Below are 19152 nucleotides of genomic sequence, written 5' to 3'. Positions count from 1 at the left end.
AAAGTTCATTGCGGAACATACATTTGTATAACTTGAGGAAAGTTTCGCTTTTAGTACTGACTCACATAATATGTCCGAACATATTGCGAAATTCAATGCTAATATTAATAATGCCAAAGTTTGTCTGTTACGCTGTCACGGTTGAATTTCGCGACGCATTTGTACGAATATTTTTATTGTTTTCAGGAAATTCCGACAAAATTATATTGTATGTTACACTGCCCAAATATTTAAGATCAGGATAAATTTAATACAATAATTTAAATCTTGACTTGACTGAAGATCTAATTCAGAACCTTCAATGTAACTGGGTCATATAAATGTTTACTTTTTTTTCTTTTATAATTACACAGATTGAGTGAGCCTCGAAATTAACGTTACTATATTTTATATTAGATACTTATATAGATAAACGTCCAAGAGCCAGGCTAATCAGAAAAAGTTCGTTTCTCATCATGCCCTGGCCGGGATTTGAACCGAACTCCGTTGTCACGGACAAGCGCACTACCGCTGCGCCACAGAGGCCAGTCTAGAGGCAGATTTTTTTGAAAAATTTTCATATGATGTAATTTATTGACTGATAGCCATGTAATGGCCGTTGAAATATAAATAGCTTTAGAGTTTAAAAAAAAGAAAAAAAATACACCGCCATCTCAAAGACACCCACTCTTTGTCGACGGTGGTTAAAATTGTCCAGTTCGCTTTCGATCGCTTAATTAAACCGATTTACATTTGACAGTGTCGAATGGTCCAGCCGCTTCCCGATTCCGTATTCGATATCCATTACTTTACCGCTTCCTACGTTGATAGGGCTGCGGTCTGTTTGGCAACGATGCAGCGAGCATATACGCTCATAGTGCGCTGACCAGCTGACCATGTCTCTTTTATTTATTTATCGTATGCTTTCAGACATGCTACAGCGTCTTAAGTTAATTTTATATATTTCGCTCCTTATTAGTGGTATCTGGTTAAATGGGAGGTGGAAAAAATAGTGTGATGGACGGTCTCAACACGTTTCTAATGTTGCATTTTTCTAGATAATTTTTATTTATATTTTTTCGTATTATATAATTTTTAAAATTATTTTACTAAACACATTTTTCCCAAACTGAAGTTTCAGCAATCGGTTCTTCTTTAAGATTGTCTTGTGAACAAAACGTTGGATAGTAGGTACAAGAGTCATTATAGTCGTATGGTAAATTCGTTGCAATTTTTACAATTTTTTTTCGCCATAGGAATTAGTCATTGCACTAAAACTATTTTCCTGGATGAAGACTTAGTAATCGATTTACCTTCTAATAATTCTCTTGTGAGCAAATGTTGTATATTAAGAACAAGATAAGAGTCAAGACGTACAGTACAGTACAGCAGTCATAAATATCATTTTTATACATCACAGAAAATAGGCACCATTATTAAAAAAAAAAGGTTTAGCGCAATACGTACGGTTTGTCCATAATAAATGTGGCCATTTACACTAAGCAGATGTAAGCGCAGATTCAATTGCTCCCCGCTATAAGTAAGACCGCAGCCTTATGCTGTTAAGAATCGCGTGCGCAGCGGCACGCGATTGTACTTACGGTTTTACGATGCTTTTTATATTACACCATTTACATACGGACATATGATTGTTATAGATAGTTTTGTATGTTAGTAACGATTGCTACATACAAACATGTTACAACTTTTTTCCCCGGAGTGGCAGAGATTTTTAATTATCTAATTCTACGTTTAATTATATACGCTTCATTGCGTTGCTTGCGGCATATTGATTAATTGATGATTTGCATGTTTGTTTTTAGTTAGAATAGAATAGATAAATCTTATAAGTAATAACTTATTGACGTCAAAATTACCTAAGTCTAATTATATATATATATTACCGCTACCAAAGTTTATGTGTAGACGAACCGGTGGAACGAACTACACTACAATGCAGACTGTAGTCATGCAAATGTGACAGCTGCAGTTACGTTTTTAACTAACGACTTTAGTATTATTTAAATAACATAATTTATTTTATGTATTTGTCATAATATCCAGGTAAAGAAAGCCTATGTCAAGTTCACATTGAATGCCATATAGATTGTATTTTGTTACGTAAAATAAAAAATAAAATAAACAACAATAAATAAAAACATTTAAATGGTCGATTCCTAAACAACTTTTCTCAATTAACGTACAGCGAACGCAGATAAAATATATTTTAATTTCAAAATTGAGCAGTGGAATAGATCAGGTTCTTTGAGAGTTTCTTTGGAGTAAAAAATAATTTAAATTTTTCATTACACAATTTTCTTTGATGTAACTTTTTCTAACTGTGTATTTACAATTTCCTTTCAGTTTTTAATGTTATATATACGCCAATGTATATCTAATTTTATTGTAAGATTTTAGAATCTCAATTCTATCAGTAAGCCAAACAGCTGAACGATGCCCTATCAGTATTTTCAAGACTGTTGGCTCTGTCTAGCCCGCAAGGGATATAGACGTGAGTATATGTTAGTATGTACCTATGTATGTATTATTATGTGTTAACATGATCGTTATACAATATATACAATATTCGCAACATTGAAACCTATTTTCTTCGTGGGCGGGTCATTCAGCCACGATATTTGGCGTGTCCATTGTTACTATGTTACGGTTTAGCTAATGCGAATACGGCTAATGTAGGTACGGACGGAGTGATTTCTGTAAATGTTACATTAGAGCTTCGTGCTTTGTGCTTGGCCCGGGTATTGGATGTTTATCTATATAAGTACACGCATATGGTCACGTCTATATCCCTTGCGGGGTAGACAGAGCCAACAGTCTTGAAAAGACTGAATGGCCACGTTCAGCTGTTTGGCTTTATGATGGAATTGAGATTCAAATAGTGACAGGTTGCTAACCCATCGCCTAAAAGAAGAATCCCAAGTTTACAAGCCTATCCCTTAGTCGCCTTTTACGACATCCATGGGAAAGAGATGGAGTGGTCCTATACTTTTTTTTAATGGTGCTAGGAACCACACGGCAATCCTTCCTAGTCTTTACTGAAAAGTCTAACCCATTAGTCACAGGAATCATTAGTGGTTGATGAAATTAAGATTCTGAGATAGGAATATCCCAATGTCTAAAATAAGAGGTCCCGAGTTCGAATCCCGGCCAGGGCATGATGAGAAACGAAGTTCTCCGATTGTGCTGGGACTTGAATGTTTATCTATATAAGTATTTTTTTTTATAAAATATAGTATCGTTGAGTTAGTATCACGTTCAGCTATTTAGCTTAATGATAGAATTGAGATTCAAATAGTGACAGGTTGCTAGCCCAACGCCTAAAAAAGAATCCCAAGTTTGTAAGCCTATCCCTTAGTCGCCTTTTACGACATCCATGGGAAAGAGATGGAGTGGTCCTATTCTTTTTTGTGTTGGTGCCGGGAACCACACGGCACTATATTTTATAATATATATAAGTATTTATTATAAAATATAGTATCGTTGAGTTAGTATCTCGTAACACAAGTCTCGAGCTTACTTCGTGGCTAACTCGATCTGTGTTATTTGTCTCTAATGTATTTAATTATTTATTCATTCCGTTTACCTTATTTTCCCTCGATGAATTCCAATTTTTATTATAATAAAACATAACATGTTATTCCTCGAAATTAGTCGTTTGATGTCGATCAAAATACGCAGTATATATCAATAAATGGAATGTGTTGACGGGCCTAATCACAAAATCTTTGAACTTGAAATGTCTTTAGAGGTTCTAGTAGCGAAGAGGGGATGAAGGGAGAAGGGGGTGTTGGTCGCCACCTGAGACGCGCAGAGTTATAAAAGTATAGAGTGTGCATCAGAGTCGGCCACGTTTATTTATTTACTAGCTGTGATCGCGACTTCGTCCGCGTGGAATTGTTGTTTTGGGCATCATTGAAACCCTCAAGGATTTTTCCACATTTTCCATTATTTATTCGCTCCTAATAGTTGCAGCGCGCTAATCTCAGGTACTACTGGTAAATATTGAAAAATTATTTTTGTGTTGAATATACCATTTATCGAGGAAGGCTTTAGGTATATAACATCTCGCTGCAACTATTAGGAGCAACTAATAAAAGAAAATGTAAAACAAAACGGGGAAAATTATTCATCCTTGAGGCCTTCAATGATGCCCAAAATAACTATTCCACGCGGACGAAGTCGCGGGTACAGCTAGTCATAGATATAGCGTTGAATCTGACAAACACTTAAATGACTTAGGTAATTAAAGAAAATTCAAAAATATTCTATTATATATCAACTAATTAATAAATTCCAAAATTCTGTACATGTGCTTTTAGCGAAACTTCATAAGTAGAATAAATGCGTATCTCTTGGACAGGCAAGTAACATCTTCGACTTCAACGTCACTTGCCATCAGGTGAGATGGAAGACAAATGCTCTAATCCAATATTGGATTAAAAAAATACCGTTCACCTAAATACTCATACGGTTTGATAGATCGCAAGTAAAGGAACATAAAAATTATAATTGGTAATGCATGTAGCACTTAATGTATGTAATTATAACACAAATGTTAAGTATAAGAATAGGACCACTCCGTCTCTTTCCCATGGATGTCGTAAAAAGCGACTAAGGGATAGGCTTACAAACTTGAGATTCTTTTTTTTAGGCGACAGGCTAGCAACCTGTCACTATTTGAATCTCAATTCTATCATTAAGCCAAATTGCTGAACATGATCATTCAGTCTTTTCCAGACTATTGGCACTGTCTACCCCGCAAGGGATATAGACGTGACCATATGTATGTATGTATTAAAATTAAAATCGTTTTCTACGTCAAAATTAATAATGATTCCAAAAATATCATGGAAATGGCAAAGAAAATGATATTCTATTCTATTTATAATTAATGCTTTTAAACGTTTGCACAAAAAGTGGATCTTATCAAGCGTGGGTGACATTACCCTTGTTCCTGAAATAACTTAATAATTTTGGTCACAAAGAAAGCCTTTCGTTTTAATCCGTGGGCGTGTCTGTTAAATTACTATGACTTAGTATAAAGGGGGATTAATTTGTCTCATACATACATATGATTACGTCTATTTCCCTTGCGGGGTCGATGGAGCCATCCAAGACCGAGGACAAACAGTGAGAGGTCGCTCCTGATCATTCTTATCTGATTAAATATAATACTGGCCTTTTTACTCCCAAAGATTTAGCCTAGTTAAGTATATCCAAATTGATTAGTAGTTTTTGAGTAACTTAAAAACAAATATTAAAATCTCTTTTCTTTGTAATATTATTGTGTGGTTCGCGGCATAAATTAAAATCATATAGGACCAGTCGATCTTATTCTCATGGATGTCGTGAAAGGTGACTAAATTAGGATTCTTCGTTTAGGCGATGGCCTAGCAACCTGTCATCATTTGAATACTCAGTTCCATCATACAGCCGTACAGCTGAACGTGGCCTTACAGTCTTTTCAAAACTGTTGGCTCTGTCCACCCCGCAATGGATATAGACGTGATTTTATGTATGTATGATTAAAATGTACCAATCCATTACAACACAACACATCACTGCACCAAACCCGTACATAATAAAAAGTACTCACGCATAACGCCATATTGAAATCCGTTTTCGCACAGTTTGCAAACTAGAATGTAAATTTACGCTGCGCCCGCGCAACTTATACCCAAGAAATGGTTAATTCTGATCCCACCACCGAGTCAGTTGGACATTGTTACATGTTTTATGTAATATTGTCTTTAAACTAACAGAATATTGTTTTAAATTTAAACGTGTATAGATATAAATAGTGCCGTGCGGTTTTCAGCACCAATAGAAAAAATAATAAAACCGCTCCATCTCTTTCCTATGGAATATTGAGATACTTTAAAGCGATAGGCTAGCAACCTGTCACTATTTGAATCTCAATTATAACATTTAGCCAAACAGCTGAACGTGGCCTGTCAGTCTTTTGAACACTGTTTTTGGCTCTGTCTACCCCGCAAGGGATATAGACGTTATTATATGTATAGAAATAGTGTAAAATGTAAATTTTACCTAATACAATTTCAAGGACTGATACTTTTGGGGCTACCCATTGAAGAATAAGACCAGAATAAGAACACTCCATATCTTTCCCATGGATGTCGTAAAAGATGACTATGGGCATATTCACCTAATGCAGCTTTCACCATGATCCAATATGGGTAAGGTGATGCAAATGTTGCGGAGGTCAGACGGGAGTCGCTTCGTGTAAAAACTGATTCACCCAATCCAGGACCATAGTGAAATGGCGTACCTTGGGCTCCTCTCCAGAGAAGTGAGGATGTAACAGGAATAAGCGCAAGGAGGAGAACGAGATACATTAAAGAACAAATTATTAATGTATTTATATGTATTATATATAGATATATATTCTGTGTGTATTTTATTATGTTTAAACATTTATTTATCTTGCTCTGCGCCAACGCCGATCTCCTGTTTGGTTTCCTTCCACCCAAAGGTTGACTGGAAGAGATTGCTTTAGCGATAAGTCCGCCTTTGTACCATCTATATCTGCTTTGTGCTGTTTTGTATGTTTTACTCTTATGGTGCAATAAAGAGTTTTATCTATCTATCTATCAAACAAATTGGAAGAGGTAAGTTTATGGATTAGGACACCGGGAATCGAACTCGTGGCCTTGTGAATCAGAGAGCAACATAACATTTGCGCCACAGACGCTTCTTATCGAAAATGAGTTTTTCACGCTCTGAAAATTATTAAATTACATTATATGTGATGACCGGTTGACATTAATATTAAGGTCGAAGTATATATAATTTAGTTTTATCATAAGTTTTAGATGATTACGATGTTATTTTATCTCTTTGTATATCATCTAAATTAATTTTGGTACTGTCAGTCAGTCTCAACGTTACTCGTAACATATTCATTACAAATTAAAATTTAGATGCGCCTCGGTGGACACATAAAAAAAAAGACTTATTTTTTAATAACTTTTACATTGATATAGCTCCCAGACTATTTTGATGCAAACATACATATCTGCATCCAAAAAAGTCTGGGAGCTGACCTTTTCATTGATATAGCTCCCAGACTATTTGGATGCAAACATTTCTGCATCCAAGTTAGTCTGGGAGCTGAGTAAAAACACAGTACTTATGCGCTAGATGGATTTTTTTTTTGACAGATTACACAGATTGAGTCAGTCTAGAAGTAAGTTCGAGACTTGTGTTACGAGATAGGTACTGACTCAACGTTACTATATTTTATACATACATTCATACATATGGTCACGTATAGACGTGACCCCGCAAGGGATATAGATCCCTTGCGGGGTAGACAGAGCCAACAGTCTTAAAAAGACCGAATGACCACGTTCAGCTATTTGGCTTAATGATAGAATTGAGATTCAAATAGTGATAGGTTGCAAACCCATCGCCTAAAACGGAATCCCAAGTTTGTTAGCCTTTCCCTTAGTCGCCTTTTACGACATCCATGGGTAAGAGATGGAGTGGTCCTATTCTTTTTTGTATTGGTGCCGGGAACCACACGGTTTATATTTTATATTTTATAATAAATCCTTATAAAGATAAACATCCAAGTCCCAGCACAATCGGAGAGCTTCGTTTCTCATCATGCCCTGGCCGGGATTCGAACTCGGAACCTCCGGTGTCACCGTCAATCGTACTACTGCTGCGCCACAGAATCAGTCTCTTATTTTAGACATTGGGATATTCCAATCTCTGAATCTTAATTCCATCAGCCACTAATGATTTCTGTGACTAATGGCTTAGACTTTTCAGTAAAGACTAGGAAGGATACATAGATACATACGTACGTCACGTCTATATTCTTTACGGGATAGACAGAGCCAACAGTCTTAAAAAGACTGATAGGCCACGTTCAGCTGATTGTGTTTGCAACAGCAATGAACAACAAAATCAAAATACAAAATTTTTTTCACGATGTTTTTCCACATTGTCAAGAGCATTGGTTAGTATTCAAACTAATGTACATAACTAATCTACTGAATTAATCTTCTTGAAATATCACGTATACATAATTAAAAGTCTGGAAATTATCCTACTAATATTATAAATGCGAAAGTTTATGAGTATGTCACTATGGATGTTTGTTACTCTTTCACGCAAAAACCAATGAACTGATTACGATGAAATTTTGTGTGTAGGTAGCTGAAGACACAGAATAACATATGGGCTAATAAATTTTTATCCTGGAATTCCCGCGGGATTGATAGGATTTCCATGCGGACGAAGTCGCGGGCGGCCTCTAGTATATAACTTATTTATTATTATTAACAAAGATGGTGTAATTTTTATTTATTTAGCGTTAGTTTCATTAAGTCTTAAGAATTTTCTAGCTAGCAATGTTAGTTCTACGTGAATCATAATCCGAGTCCGTTTTCAACTTATGACGTCATTCATCGTCAGTTTAATGACCTGTCAGGATGTTGTTGTAAACATAACACTCATTTCTAGTGGTACCTAATATACGGCCATAGCTTACAAAACCTGCCAATACTTTGCTATATATGATTGCGAATAACAACATATATGTATAACATATAGGGTACACATACGTCACTCGTGTTAAATACGAGTTTGGGATGTTGTTTCAGTGTTGCCAACATCAATCGTGTTAAATACAAGTTTGGAAAGTTAGTGTTGCCAACCACAATCGTGTTAAATAGTTTTAGTTGTTATTTTAGTGTTGCCAACCTCAACAGAGTGCAACGGGAGATTCGCTATAAAAAAAACTATAGAAAACTGTAAAAGCTTGCTTTGAACTATTTATAAATAATTAATAGGAACATACAATCACGTTTCGCGATTTTATGTAAGTATGAATGAATTCACGATATGTATGTATGTATGAATTCACGAGCCAACATAAGGCTAATAGGTCACGTTCATCTATTTCGCTTAGTGATAGAATTGACATTCAAACATTGACAGGTTGCTAGCCCATCGCCTAAAAGAAGAATCCCATGTTTATAATAAGCCTATCCCTTACAATTGACAGAATTGAATTTCTCATTATCTTTCTACTCTATCCTAAGTATATGTTATTATTATGTATTTATCTGTATTTATGCGTATTTTATGTATTTATATGTATTATATAAAGATATATATTTTGTATGTATTTTATTATGTTCAAACATTTATTTAACTTGCTCTGCGCCAACGCCGATCTCCTGTTTGGTTTCCTTCCACCCAAAGGTTGACTGGAAGAGATTGCTTTAGCGATAAGTCGGCCTTTGTACCATCTATTTCTGCTTTGTGCTGTTTTGTATGTTCTACTCTTATGGTGCAATAAATAGTTTTATCTATCTATCTATTGACGTCATTTGTGCTATTGTATAAAATGCGTTTCGGATGTTGATGAAATACCATAGCACTTATTATTCGCAAGTTTCCAAATATCCAAGGATATGTTTGACAAATAAATTGATTGATTGAACACATGCAATATGGTTTCCTGCACTGTGGAATAGTACCACTCCATATCTTTCCTTACAAACTTGAGATTCTTCTTTTAGGCGACAGGCTAGCAACCTGTCGCTATTTAAATCTCAATTCTATCATTAAGCCAAACAGCCAAACGTGGCCAATCAGTATTTTTAAGACTGTTGGCTCTGTCTGTCCGTCTGTGTCTGTCGTAAAAGGCGACTAAGGGATATGCTTATAAATTTGGGATCCTGTTTAAGTTAAGGCATCTGTGTATCTCATACATAATAGTCTTGACAAGACTTGAGAAGCCACGTTCAGCTGTATGGCTCTATAATGGAATTGAGATTCAAAAGTGACAGATTAGCTACTAGCCCATCGTCTAAAAGAAGAATCCAAAGAATATAAGCCTTTCCCTTAGTCGCCTTTTACGACATCCATGGGAAAGAGAAGGAATGGTTTCTTTATTTATATTGTTGCCGGGAACAACATTGCATAATTGACTTACCTGTATCTATACTAATATTATAAAGCTGAAGAGTTTGTTTTGTTTGTTTGTTTGTTTGTTTAAACGCGCTAATCTCAGAAACTACTGAACCGATTTGAATAATTCTTTCACTGTTAGAGAGTCTATTTATCGAGGAAGGCTATAGGCTACATTTTATCCCGGATTTCCTACGGGAAACGTCAACAATGCAGGTGAAAGTTGAATGAGTCGGCCATCTGCGAGCTTTCCACGCGAACGCTGCGCAAACCAACAAAGATATAGTAAAACAATGTACTAAAGATGTGAAGTACTCATTTTTTGCCACAAAAAAGTCCGCGAGAGCATATATCTATCTCTTAAGGTTTACTTACAATAACCACTTTTATGTTCATTTTTTAAGATTATTTTTTCATTATAAACATAAGTTATTTTGAAACCAATTTTCTTTAATTCAGTATTAATCCTTATCCAAATAAATATGTTTATTACTTTCGGCTTTTCATGTAGACTAAAATTGCCATTCACAGTATATAAATCAGACGAATAGGTTTTGAGATATAGTCGTTATAAGCAATTTGCAGCGAAACATTTAATACGGCGAACCAGCGTTCTTTCTAATACGCGTGACCGCCTGACCGTCCCCCCGACTTCCACGCGGACGAAGTCGCGGGCACAGCTAGTTATTTATAAAAAGTATAATGCAACGCGCAACGCGAATGTTTAGAATAAGTTACCTACCAGGCATTCCTACTCATATGCAACAAGATCACTTGCATAATATCAATATTGTCGGCAACGCACCGCAAAAATAATTGCCAGTTGGCCAACTAGGTATAGGCGCGTTCTACATTCCCCCCTGAGATTACTACTTTACATACATACATATAATCACCTACATATAATTTTTTGTATTGGTGCCGTGTGGTTCCCTGCACCAATACAAAAAAGAATAGGACCATCTGTTTCTCATGGATGTCGTAAAAGGCGACTAAGGGATAGGCTTACAAACTTGGGATTCTTTTTTAGGCGTTGTGTTGGCAACTTGTCACTATTTGAATCTCAATTGTATCATTAAGCCAAATAGCTGAACGTGGCCATTCAGTCTTTTCAAGACTGTTGGCACTGTCTACCCCGCAAGGGATATAGACGTGACCATATCTATGTATGTATGTATTTATATAATCACGTTGTAGTGACATCTCTACGTCACAAGTCTCAGAAACAAAATCACGCGACGCTGTCAGTCAAAAACAGCGAAAAGTCTAAATCGCGCAAGCAGAGATTTCACGGATTGGAGCATATATACATACAACCTCCGACACAACATCGTCGGAGCCGCGGTTCCCAAGGCATAACACCGAGCCTTTGGTGGCGGTTGAGCATTATCAACGCTCCCGCTACAACGTCTTTACGGGGTAGACAAAGCCAAAATAGTGACAGCTAGCTCATCGCCTTTAAGAAGGAAATAGACGACACGCAAGTTAAAATAATAACACTTATTTATTTACCTGCACCTTCGCACGCGTGAATTGAGAGTCATCTACAAAAAAGGGACCTAATCAGCAACACCTACGAAAAGCAACGAATTAAACGACACCTACAAAAATCGACGAATAAAGCGCCACCTAAAAAGAATACAGGTTTTTCGCAAATCCCACGGGAAATATAGTTTTTGCCGGGACGAAAGATACCCTATGCTCATGTCCGGACTCTTAATTATACCTATATACATAACATACAAACAACATACATACATATGGTCACGTGTATATCCCTTGCGGGGTAGACAGAGCCAACAGTCTTGAAAAGACTGAATGGCCACGTTAAGCTATTTAGCTTAATGATAGAATTGAGATTCAAATAGTGACAGGTTGCTAACCCATCGCCTAAAAAAGAATCCCAAGTTTGTAAGCCTATCCCTTAGTCGCCATCCATGGGAAAGAGATGGAGTGGTCCTGTTCTTTTTTGTATTGGTGCCGGGAACCACACGGCACTGCCGGGAACGTACAAACAAAAAAACAAAAAAAAAATCGCATATATAATATTAGTTGATATAGTTTACGTATGACGATGATACGATACCGCTCATTATCGCCATTAGCAATGCTGATTGTACACTTATTACCAGCGAAAGTGATATATGAAAACGACAGTTCCTACTTAAAGTTGTACCGGTTAGCGGAATTACGGGCGAAATTAAATAATATTTCGTGGTGTATTAGTCACAGGAATACCTATACTTATAGTCACGTCTATAACCCTTGCGGGGCAGACAGAGCCAGCAGTCTCGAAAAGATAGGACACGTTCAGCTGTATGGCCTTATGACGGAATTGAGATTCGAATAGTGACAGGTTGCTAGCCCATCATCGCCTTAAATACATGTATAAAAAGGAAGTTGAAATGACATGATGAAATGCGTGGGACTCAATATAAAAATAATTTTAGAATTGATATGTAATATCATAATAATGTGTTTCCGTGCCGATCCTTCACTTTTAAATGGTATAATTTTATTTTTAATTTTATTTTATTTAAGCAATAATTAAGTTGCGTTTAAAAATTAAAAAAAATCATCGAAATTGGTCCAGCGATTTAATCTTGACAGCGTAACAGATAGACGCACCTAACAAATTTATAATACTATTACAAATTAACATAATAACGATTGCATATATGCATTAAATTGTATGTATACATGATGCAACAACGAAGTAGGACGATGCACCGGGAAATCGTTTGATCTTCACGCTCGTAAAAAATACCAAGGGAATACGGAATGCGGCGATCAATCTCGACGCTTGGATTGTTCCCGTTTCGCGCTTAATTGACGTTTCGCGAGCGCCAGTTTCGCGTTTTGCGCAATTTGCGCTTTAATTGCGTAACGCAAACTGGACACACACATATTGTATACTAGCTGTTGCCCGCGACTTCGTCCGCGTAAATTACGAATTTTCCCGCGTAAACTTATTTGCAGGTAAACTCATGCCTTGACTTGAGTTGGGTTAGCAACCTGTTATTATTAGATTTAAATAGTGACAGGTTGCTAACGCATCGCCTAAAAAAGAATCCCAAGTTTGTAAGCCTTTCACTTAGTCGCATTTTACGACATCCATGGGAAAGAGATGGAGTGGTCCTATTCTTTTTTGTATTGGTGCCGGGAACCACACGGCATTTATTTCCAAACTTATAGTAATGCATTAAATACACAAAATAAAATAAAAAAAAGATCAGAGCTTAAGCAGTTGAGAATTTAAGTTTTTATGAGAATAGAAATACGTACAACATATAAATCTTACGCAAAACATCACTGATGCATCATATAGGTCGATTTACTTCGCGGATCTCATACTAGCGTTGTGAAAGTATCCTCCAGTCTCACGATCTATCCAAATACTCTTGTGACCAAAGAACTGTGTCTGTCTACCCCGTTTTACAACGTTATTGTGGTTCCCGGCATTAAATTCAAAAAAGAATAGGACCCCTCCATTTTCCCATAGATGTTGTAAAAGGCTTATAAACCTGATATTCTTTTATTAAGCCAGACAGCAGAACGTGGTCTATCAGTATTTCAAGACGGTCGGCTCTGTCTATCCCACAAGGGATATAGACGTGATTATTATATATGAATAATTGTGAATAATTTTTAGGCTTTTCATAGCTTTTCGGGCTCGATCAAGAATCTTTTCCCAACACTAACGTGTCCGTCATGCATCTAGTCTCCAGACGCGATAATAATCGATTTTGTGCGTAATATACTCTGCGTTACGATTTTAATGAGCGTTTCATATTTATGTGTGTGACGAAATTTTCTTATATAGGTACTATTAAATAATAAAGAAAAATCTACTGTGACGTGTAGTTTTCGACACTTTAGAATGGCACCGCTTCATATACATGATGTCGTAAAAGGTGACTGAGAGATGGGCTTGTTAATTTGGGATTTATCTTGTAGGCGATGGGATAGCAACCTGTCACTATTTGAATCTCAGTTTAATTATTAAGCCATACAACTGAACGTGGCCTTTCAATTTTTTCAAGGCCGTTCTGCTCTGTCTATCCCGCAATGGATATAGAAGCGATATATACATATGTATGTAAAAATAATTGTCTGGAGGCGGACAATACTCTTATTATAAGCGTTTGATGTTTACGTTGTCGATATGATTGTTTTAAACATGAAATAGAATTTTTGTTTATCTGTTCTCACTTTCCCAGAATCGAACAACACCCTTAAGCACTTAAAAGCTGAAGAAAAATATATTAGCAAAAAAAGAAATACATACTTGAGTAGACCAATGGGGCAAAAAGTCACTACCTGCTCTAAAATTGTGGGTATTACATACATACATACATATGGTCACGTCCATATCCCTTGTGGGGTAGACAGAGCCAACAGTCTTGAAAAGACTGAATGGCCACATTCAGCTATTTGGCTCAATGATAGAATTGAGATTCAAATAGTGACAGGTTGCTAGCTCATCGCCTAAAAAAGAATCCCAAGTTTGTAAGCCTATCCCTTAGTCGCCTTTTACGACATCCATGGGAAAGAGATGGAGTGGTCCTATTATTTTTTGTATTGGTGCCGGGAACCACACGACACATTATGGGTATTACTCGACGAAAAATCTCAAGTACTCGCGGGCGAACACGAACACACACTTCTAACTCGCTCGCGACTTCATATTATACACATCTGGCAACTATGAAATGGTGAAATTGTAAAAAAAGGATCCATTTTTTTTTTGTAAGTACTTCTTACGTCGCATTCTTTTGCCTCATGACATTATTTTCGGATACTCAGTTCTTGCGAAACCGTTGCGTTAATAACATCGTCTAAATCTCGCAATGTCGCGTTTTCAATTGACGTTCGGTGATAAACTGAAAATAATTAACGCTTTTGAAAGCGGTATCAGTAGGAATCAGTTGTCTCGTGAATTGGGAATCTCGAATACGATGGTACGGAACATAGTCAAAAAAAGGGACTATGTAAAACAAATGTGCGCTAAAGGCTTTGGCGATAAAAAACAAACTAACTATTTTTACAGCCGCGATCTTAATGCGCGTATAATACAGTGGATTAATGAAAAACGAATTAACAACGTTATTGTTGATAAACAAATGGTAAAAGACAAATCTGTAGAGATTGCTAAGTCTATGGGTATTCATAATTTTAACAGAATTTATTGGTTCTACTCGTTTTGTAAGAAGTATGATATTTTTGACGGTGATGTGATGATCGCGTATCTTTGAATGTTATCAATGAAAATGAGCGCGTAACAAGACATTTCAATTCCATAACAGCCGATACTTATAACGAAGATATTGGTAATCAATTTACACAAGATGAAGTACCTGTTGATGAAGAAAATGATAATTCAGTTCAACAAAACATTGTTGATTGGCTAAACAGTTCTGTTGAAGGCGAACACACTGGGAAAGAAGAATTAGATGTTAAATACGAGCCAAGTAATGAGGATAATGTATCTTTAGAGTCTATGTTTACAAAATCGACTGTTAAACTGGTTAATATCAATGAAGAGCATTCAAATGATACGACAGATAATTTCAACGGTTCTGATATTAAACATTATAAATTTCCTACTAAACAAGCCGCCTTAGATGCGACGGAACTGCTGTACAGATTCTTCGCATTATCGTCGGATGTAGAAAATGTGGTTTTGAAGAAGTGCGTGGATTCAATATATGAAGTTGAAAAAAATGTACTTTTTATGAACGACGTTCAACGCGGTGTTATAGTTGATGATATGAGGTGATTTTATTTTGTTTGTTTTTAATGAGTTAGTGTAGTAAGATCATGGAATTTTTTATACAAAACTAAACAGTTTATTTCAATTAATAAGGACTTTGTTGCGTACCGGAATTTAACAAACATTCATACTTGCATATAATCACGTCTATATCCCCTGCGGAGTACGCATTGCTTACACTCTTGAAAATTACATGTAAAACAAACATTTTTAATTAGGCCACGTAAGTAATTATTTTAATTTAAATTTCAAGAAGGCTCATTATGCTAAAGTCTGGCGAAGGGTATTGTTAACAACAATAATTTGTTTGTCAAAGGTTGTATCTTTTGGGTCAATGAAGAACATTTTCTACTGCCTATAATATAAGACTTAAAATTGTAAAATCCTTTAAAAACTTGTAAAAGGGCTTAGTTTTAAAATGTCTGTGTCTAAAAAGATCTTTTGTTTGTTTGTAATATCTTTATTGTATTAAAATTTTGCACAGTTACTAGAAATAGTACATAGTTATAAAAGAAATAAATCTCTTGCAATGGCGGACTTATCCCATCAAGGGGTCCCTTCCAGTCAACCGGCAAACAATAAAAGAACTTGATAATTAAGTAATCTTTTTTATCATATTGTATCTTTGCCATATAGATTTTTCCGAAATCATCACCACAGATATTTATTTCTATACATACATACATACATATGGTCACGTCTATATCCCTTACGGGGTAGACAGAGCCAACAGGCTTGAAAAGACTGAATGGCCACGTTCAGCTATTTGGCTTAATGATAGAATTGGGATTCAAATAGTGACAGGTTGCTAACCCATCGCCTAAAAGAGGAATCCCAAGTTTATAAGCCTATCCCTTAGTCGCCTTTTACGACATCCGTGGGAAAGAGATGGAGTGGTCCTATTCTTTTTTGTAACGGTGCCGGGAACCGCACGGCACCATTACAAAAAATAATTTTATTTCTATCGTTGAAACATATGTTTAAAACAAATTCTCTTTCTTTCCCCCCCAGCTCGGCGAACGCCAAGAAGTGGGAGGTGGAGCTGGCCACGCTGAAGAGTAACAACCTCCGGCTGACGGCCGCACTCCAGGAGAGCACCGCGAACGTGGACGAGTGGAAGCGTCAGCTGCACCAGTACAGGGAGGAGGTGGCTCGGGCCAGGCATTACGCTGGGAAAGGTGAGGCTGGATAGCTCAGTGGTTGGGAGGCTAGTGTGATTGAGCTAGGGTTATGAGGCTGGTCCGTCGCAAAAGATGATATGCGAGCCAATGGACTGATATTCGAGGACGCCGAAAACCGGACCAAGTGGAGAGAGAAAAGTCGGAAGGCGGACCCCGGGCCCCGAAACTCTTCTGTGGAGGGTGCGACCGGGACACGCAGAGATGAGAGAGAGATTTGGTTCAAAAGAGTGACAATATAAAACTGACAGCCGCACTTCAAGAGAAGAGGTGGCTCGCGCCACGCATTTTGCTGGCAAAGGTGAGATTCTATAGCTTAGTGGTTAGGATGCTAGTATGATTAAGCAAGGGTATTGGGTTCTTAATAGTGACAATACAAGTCTCTCAGCCGTTTTTCAAGAGAGCCTGGCTGGCTTTGGACAAGCCTGGGAGTGTAGTTGGTTACCAGGTTAGTCAGATGTAGCAAGGGTTCAAAAGATTAATGACCAATATTTTATTTCGCTGGTGACAGTCAGCCATTTTGTATACTGCATAACATAAAATCACGCCTTTTTCCCTGAGCAGTAGGCAGAGATTATAATCGTTATCTACCATTATCGTCTTCATCATTATCGTACATACACATACGCACATACATATGGTCACGTCCATATCCCTTTCCAGGTAGACAGAGCCAACAGTCTTGAAAAGACTAAATGGCCACGTTCAGCTATTTGGCTTAATGATAGAATTGAGATTCAAATAGTGATAGCTCGCTAAACCATCGCCTAAAAAAGAATCCCAAGTTTGTTAGCCTATCTTTTAGTCGCCTTTTACGACATCCATGGGAAAGAGATGGAGTGGTCCTATTCTTTTTGTATTGGTGCCGGGAACCGCACGGCACATCATCATCGTCTCTAACATATCTACACGCACACAGTCATCACTACATAGTATAAAACAAAGTCGCTATTTTAGTCTGTTTGTCTGTATGCTTAAATCTTTAAAATTACGCAACGGATTTTGATGCAGTTTTTTGTAACAAGTAGAGTGATTCAAGAGGAAGGTTTTTATGTATAATAAATAACATTTATAATTTTGCACCCGTGCGATGCCGGGGCGGGTCGCTAGTATTATCCTACTTACTATTATAAAGGCGAAAGTTTGTATGGATGTTTGGATGTTTGTTACTCTTTCACGCAAAAACTACTGAACCGATTACCATGAAATTTGGTATGTAGGTAGCTGAAGACCCAGAATAACACATAGGCTACTTTTTATCCCAGAGTTCCCGCGGGATTGATAGGGTTTCCATGCGGACGAAGTCGCGGGCGGCCTCTAGTATATATATATGTCTGTCTGTCCATAATTTGCAGGCGGAGACGCCAACGAAGTGGAACAGCTGAGGCAGCGTGTGGCCCAGTTGGAAGCCGAGCTGGCCCAGAAGAATGAGGAACTGGCGCAGATAACCAAGTCAAGGAAGAGCGAACAGGTGTGTTGTGATTCACTAATACATTTATATAATAATCACGTCTGTATCCCTTGCTGGGAAGACAGGGCCAGCGGTGTTGAAAGATTAATATTACATGTTCAGCTGTTAGGCTCAATGATAGGATTGAGATTCAAATAGTGTGACAGGTTGCTAGCCCATCGCCTAAAAGAAGAATCCCAAGTTTATAAGCCTACCCCTTAGTCGCATTTTACGACATCCATGGGAAATAGGAGTGGTCCTATTCTTTTTTCTATTGGCGCCGGGAACCACACGGTTTGCCTATGAAAAAGGTGAAATTGTGAATTTTCCTTATTATTTTCAGGACGCCGAAGCGAAACTGGCCCAAAGCCAGCTGGAACTGGCGCTGGCCGCCCAGGACGGCCAGAGGCAGGTGCTGCAGGCGCTCAACGACCAGCTGGCGCGGCAGCTGGACGAGCTGGTGAGATATAGCTAGCTGTTAAATGTGTACATACATAAAATCACGCCTCTTTCCCGGAGGGGTAGGCTGAGACTACCTCTTTCCACTTGCCACGATCTCTGCATACTTCCTTCGCTTCGTCCACATTCATAACTCTCTTCATGCAAGCTCGGCGGTTTCGGGTACTCTCGACCTGACCCTTTACCAGGACGTCCTTAATTTGATCAAGATACGTTCGTCTAGGTCTTCCCACTCCGACCTTTCCCTCCACACTCTCCTTGTATATCTGCTTAGTCAACCTATATTATTTAATAATTTTCGTGTCACAATGTTATTCCCGTATTCCTCCGAAACGGCTTGACCG

At 37.4% G+C, this 19152-nt stretch overlaps 1 protein-coding gene across 1 annotated transcript in view; it reads left to right on the top strand.

Annotated features, from left to right (window-relative positions):
• The window catches only part of LOC106131741 (homer protein homolog 2), a 36531-nt gene that overhangs the window by 15463 nt on the left and 1916 nt on the right, over window positions 1-19152 (top strand). Inside the window, exons 7-9 of the mRNA XM_060951785.1 lie at window positions 16733-16899; window positions 18255-18370; window positions 18693-18809. Coding sequence (XP_060807768.1) covers window positions 16733-16899; window positions 18255-18370; window positions 18693-18809 — 400 coding nt within the window. The remainder of the gene's footprint in view (window positions 1-16732; window positions 16900-18254; window positions 18371-18692; window positions 18810-19152) is intronic.

Source organism: Amyelois transitella, chromosome 26 (genome assembly GCF_032362555.1).
Source record: "Amyelois transitella isolate CPQ chromosome 26, ilAmyTran1.1, whole genome shotgun sequence".
Lineage (NCBI taxonomy): Eukaryota > Metazoa > Arthropoda > Insecta > Lepidoptera > Pyralidae > Amyelois > Amyelois transitella.
The sequence above is the reverse complement of the archived record's forward strand: the minus strand, read 5'-3'. Positions and strand labels throughout refer to the sequence as shown.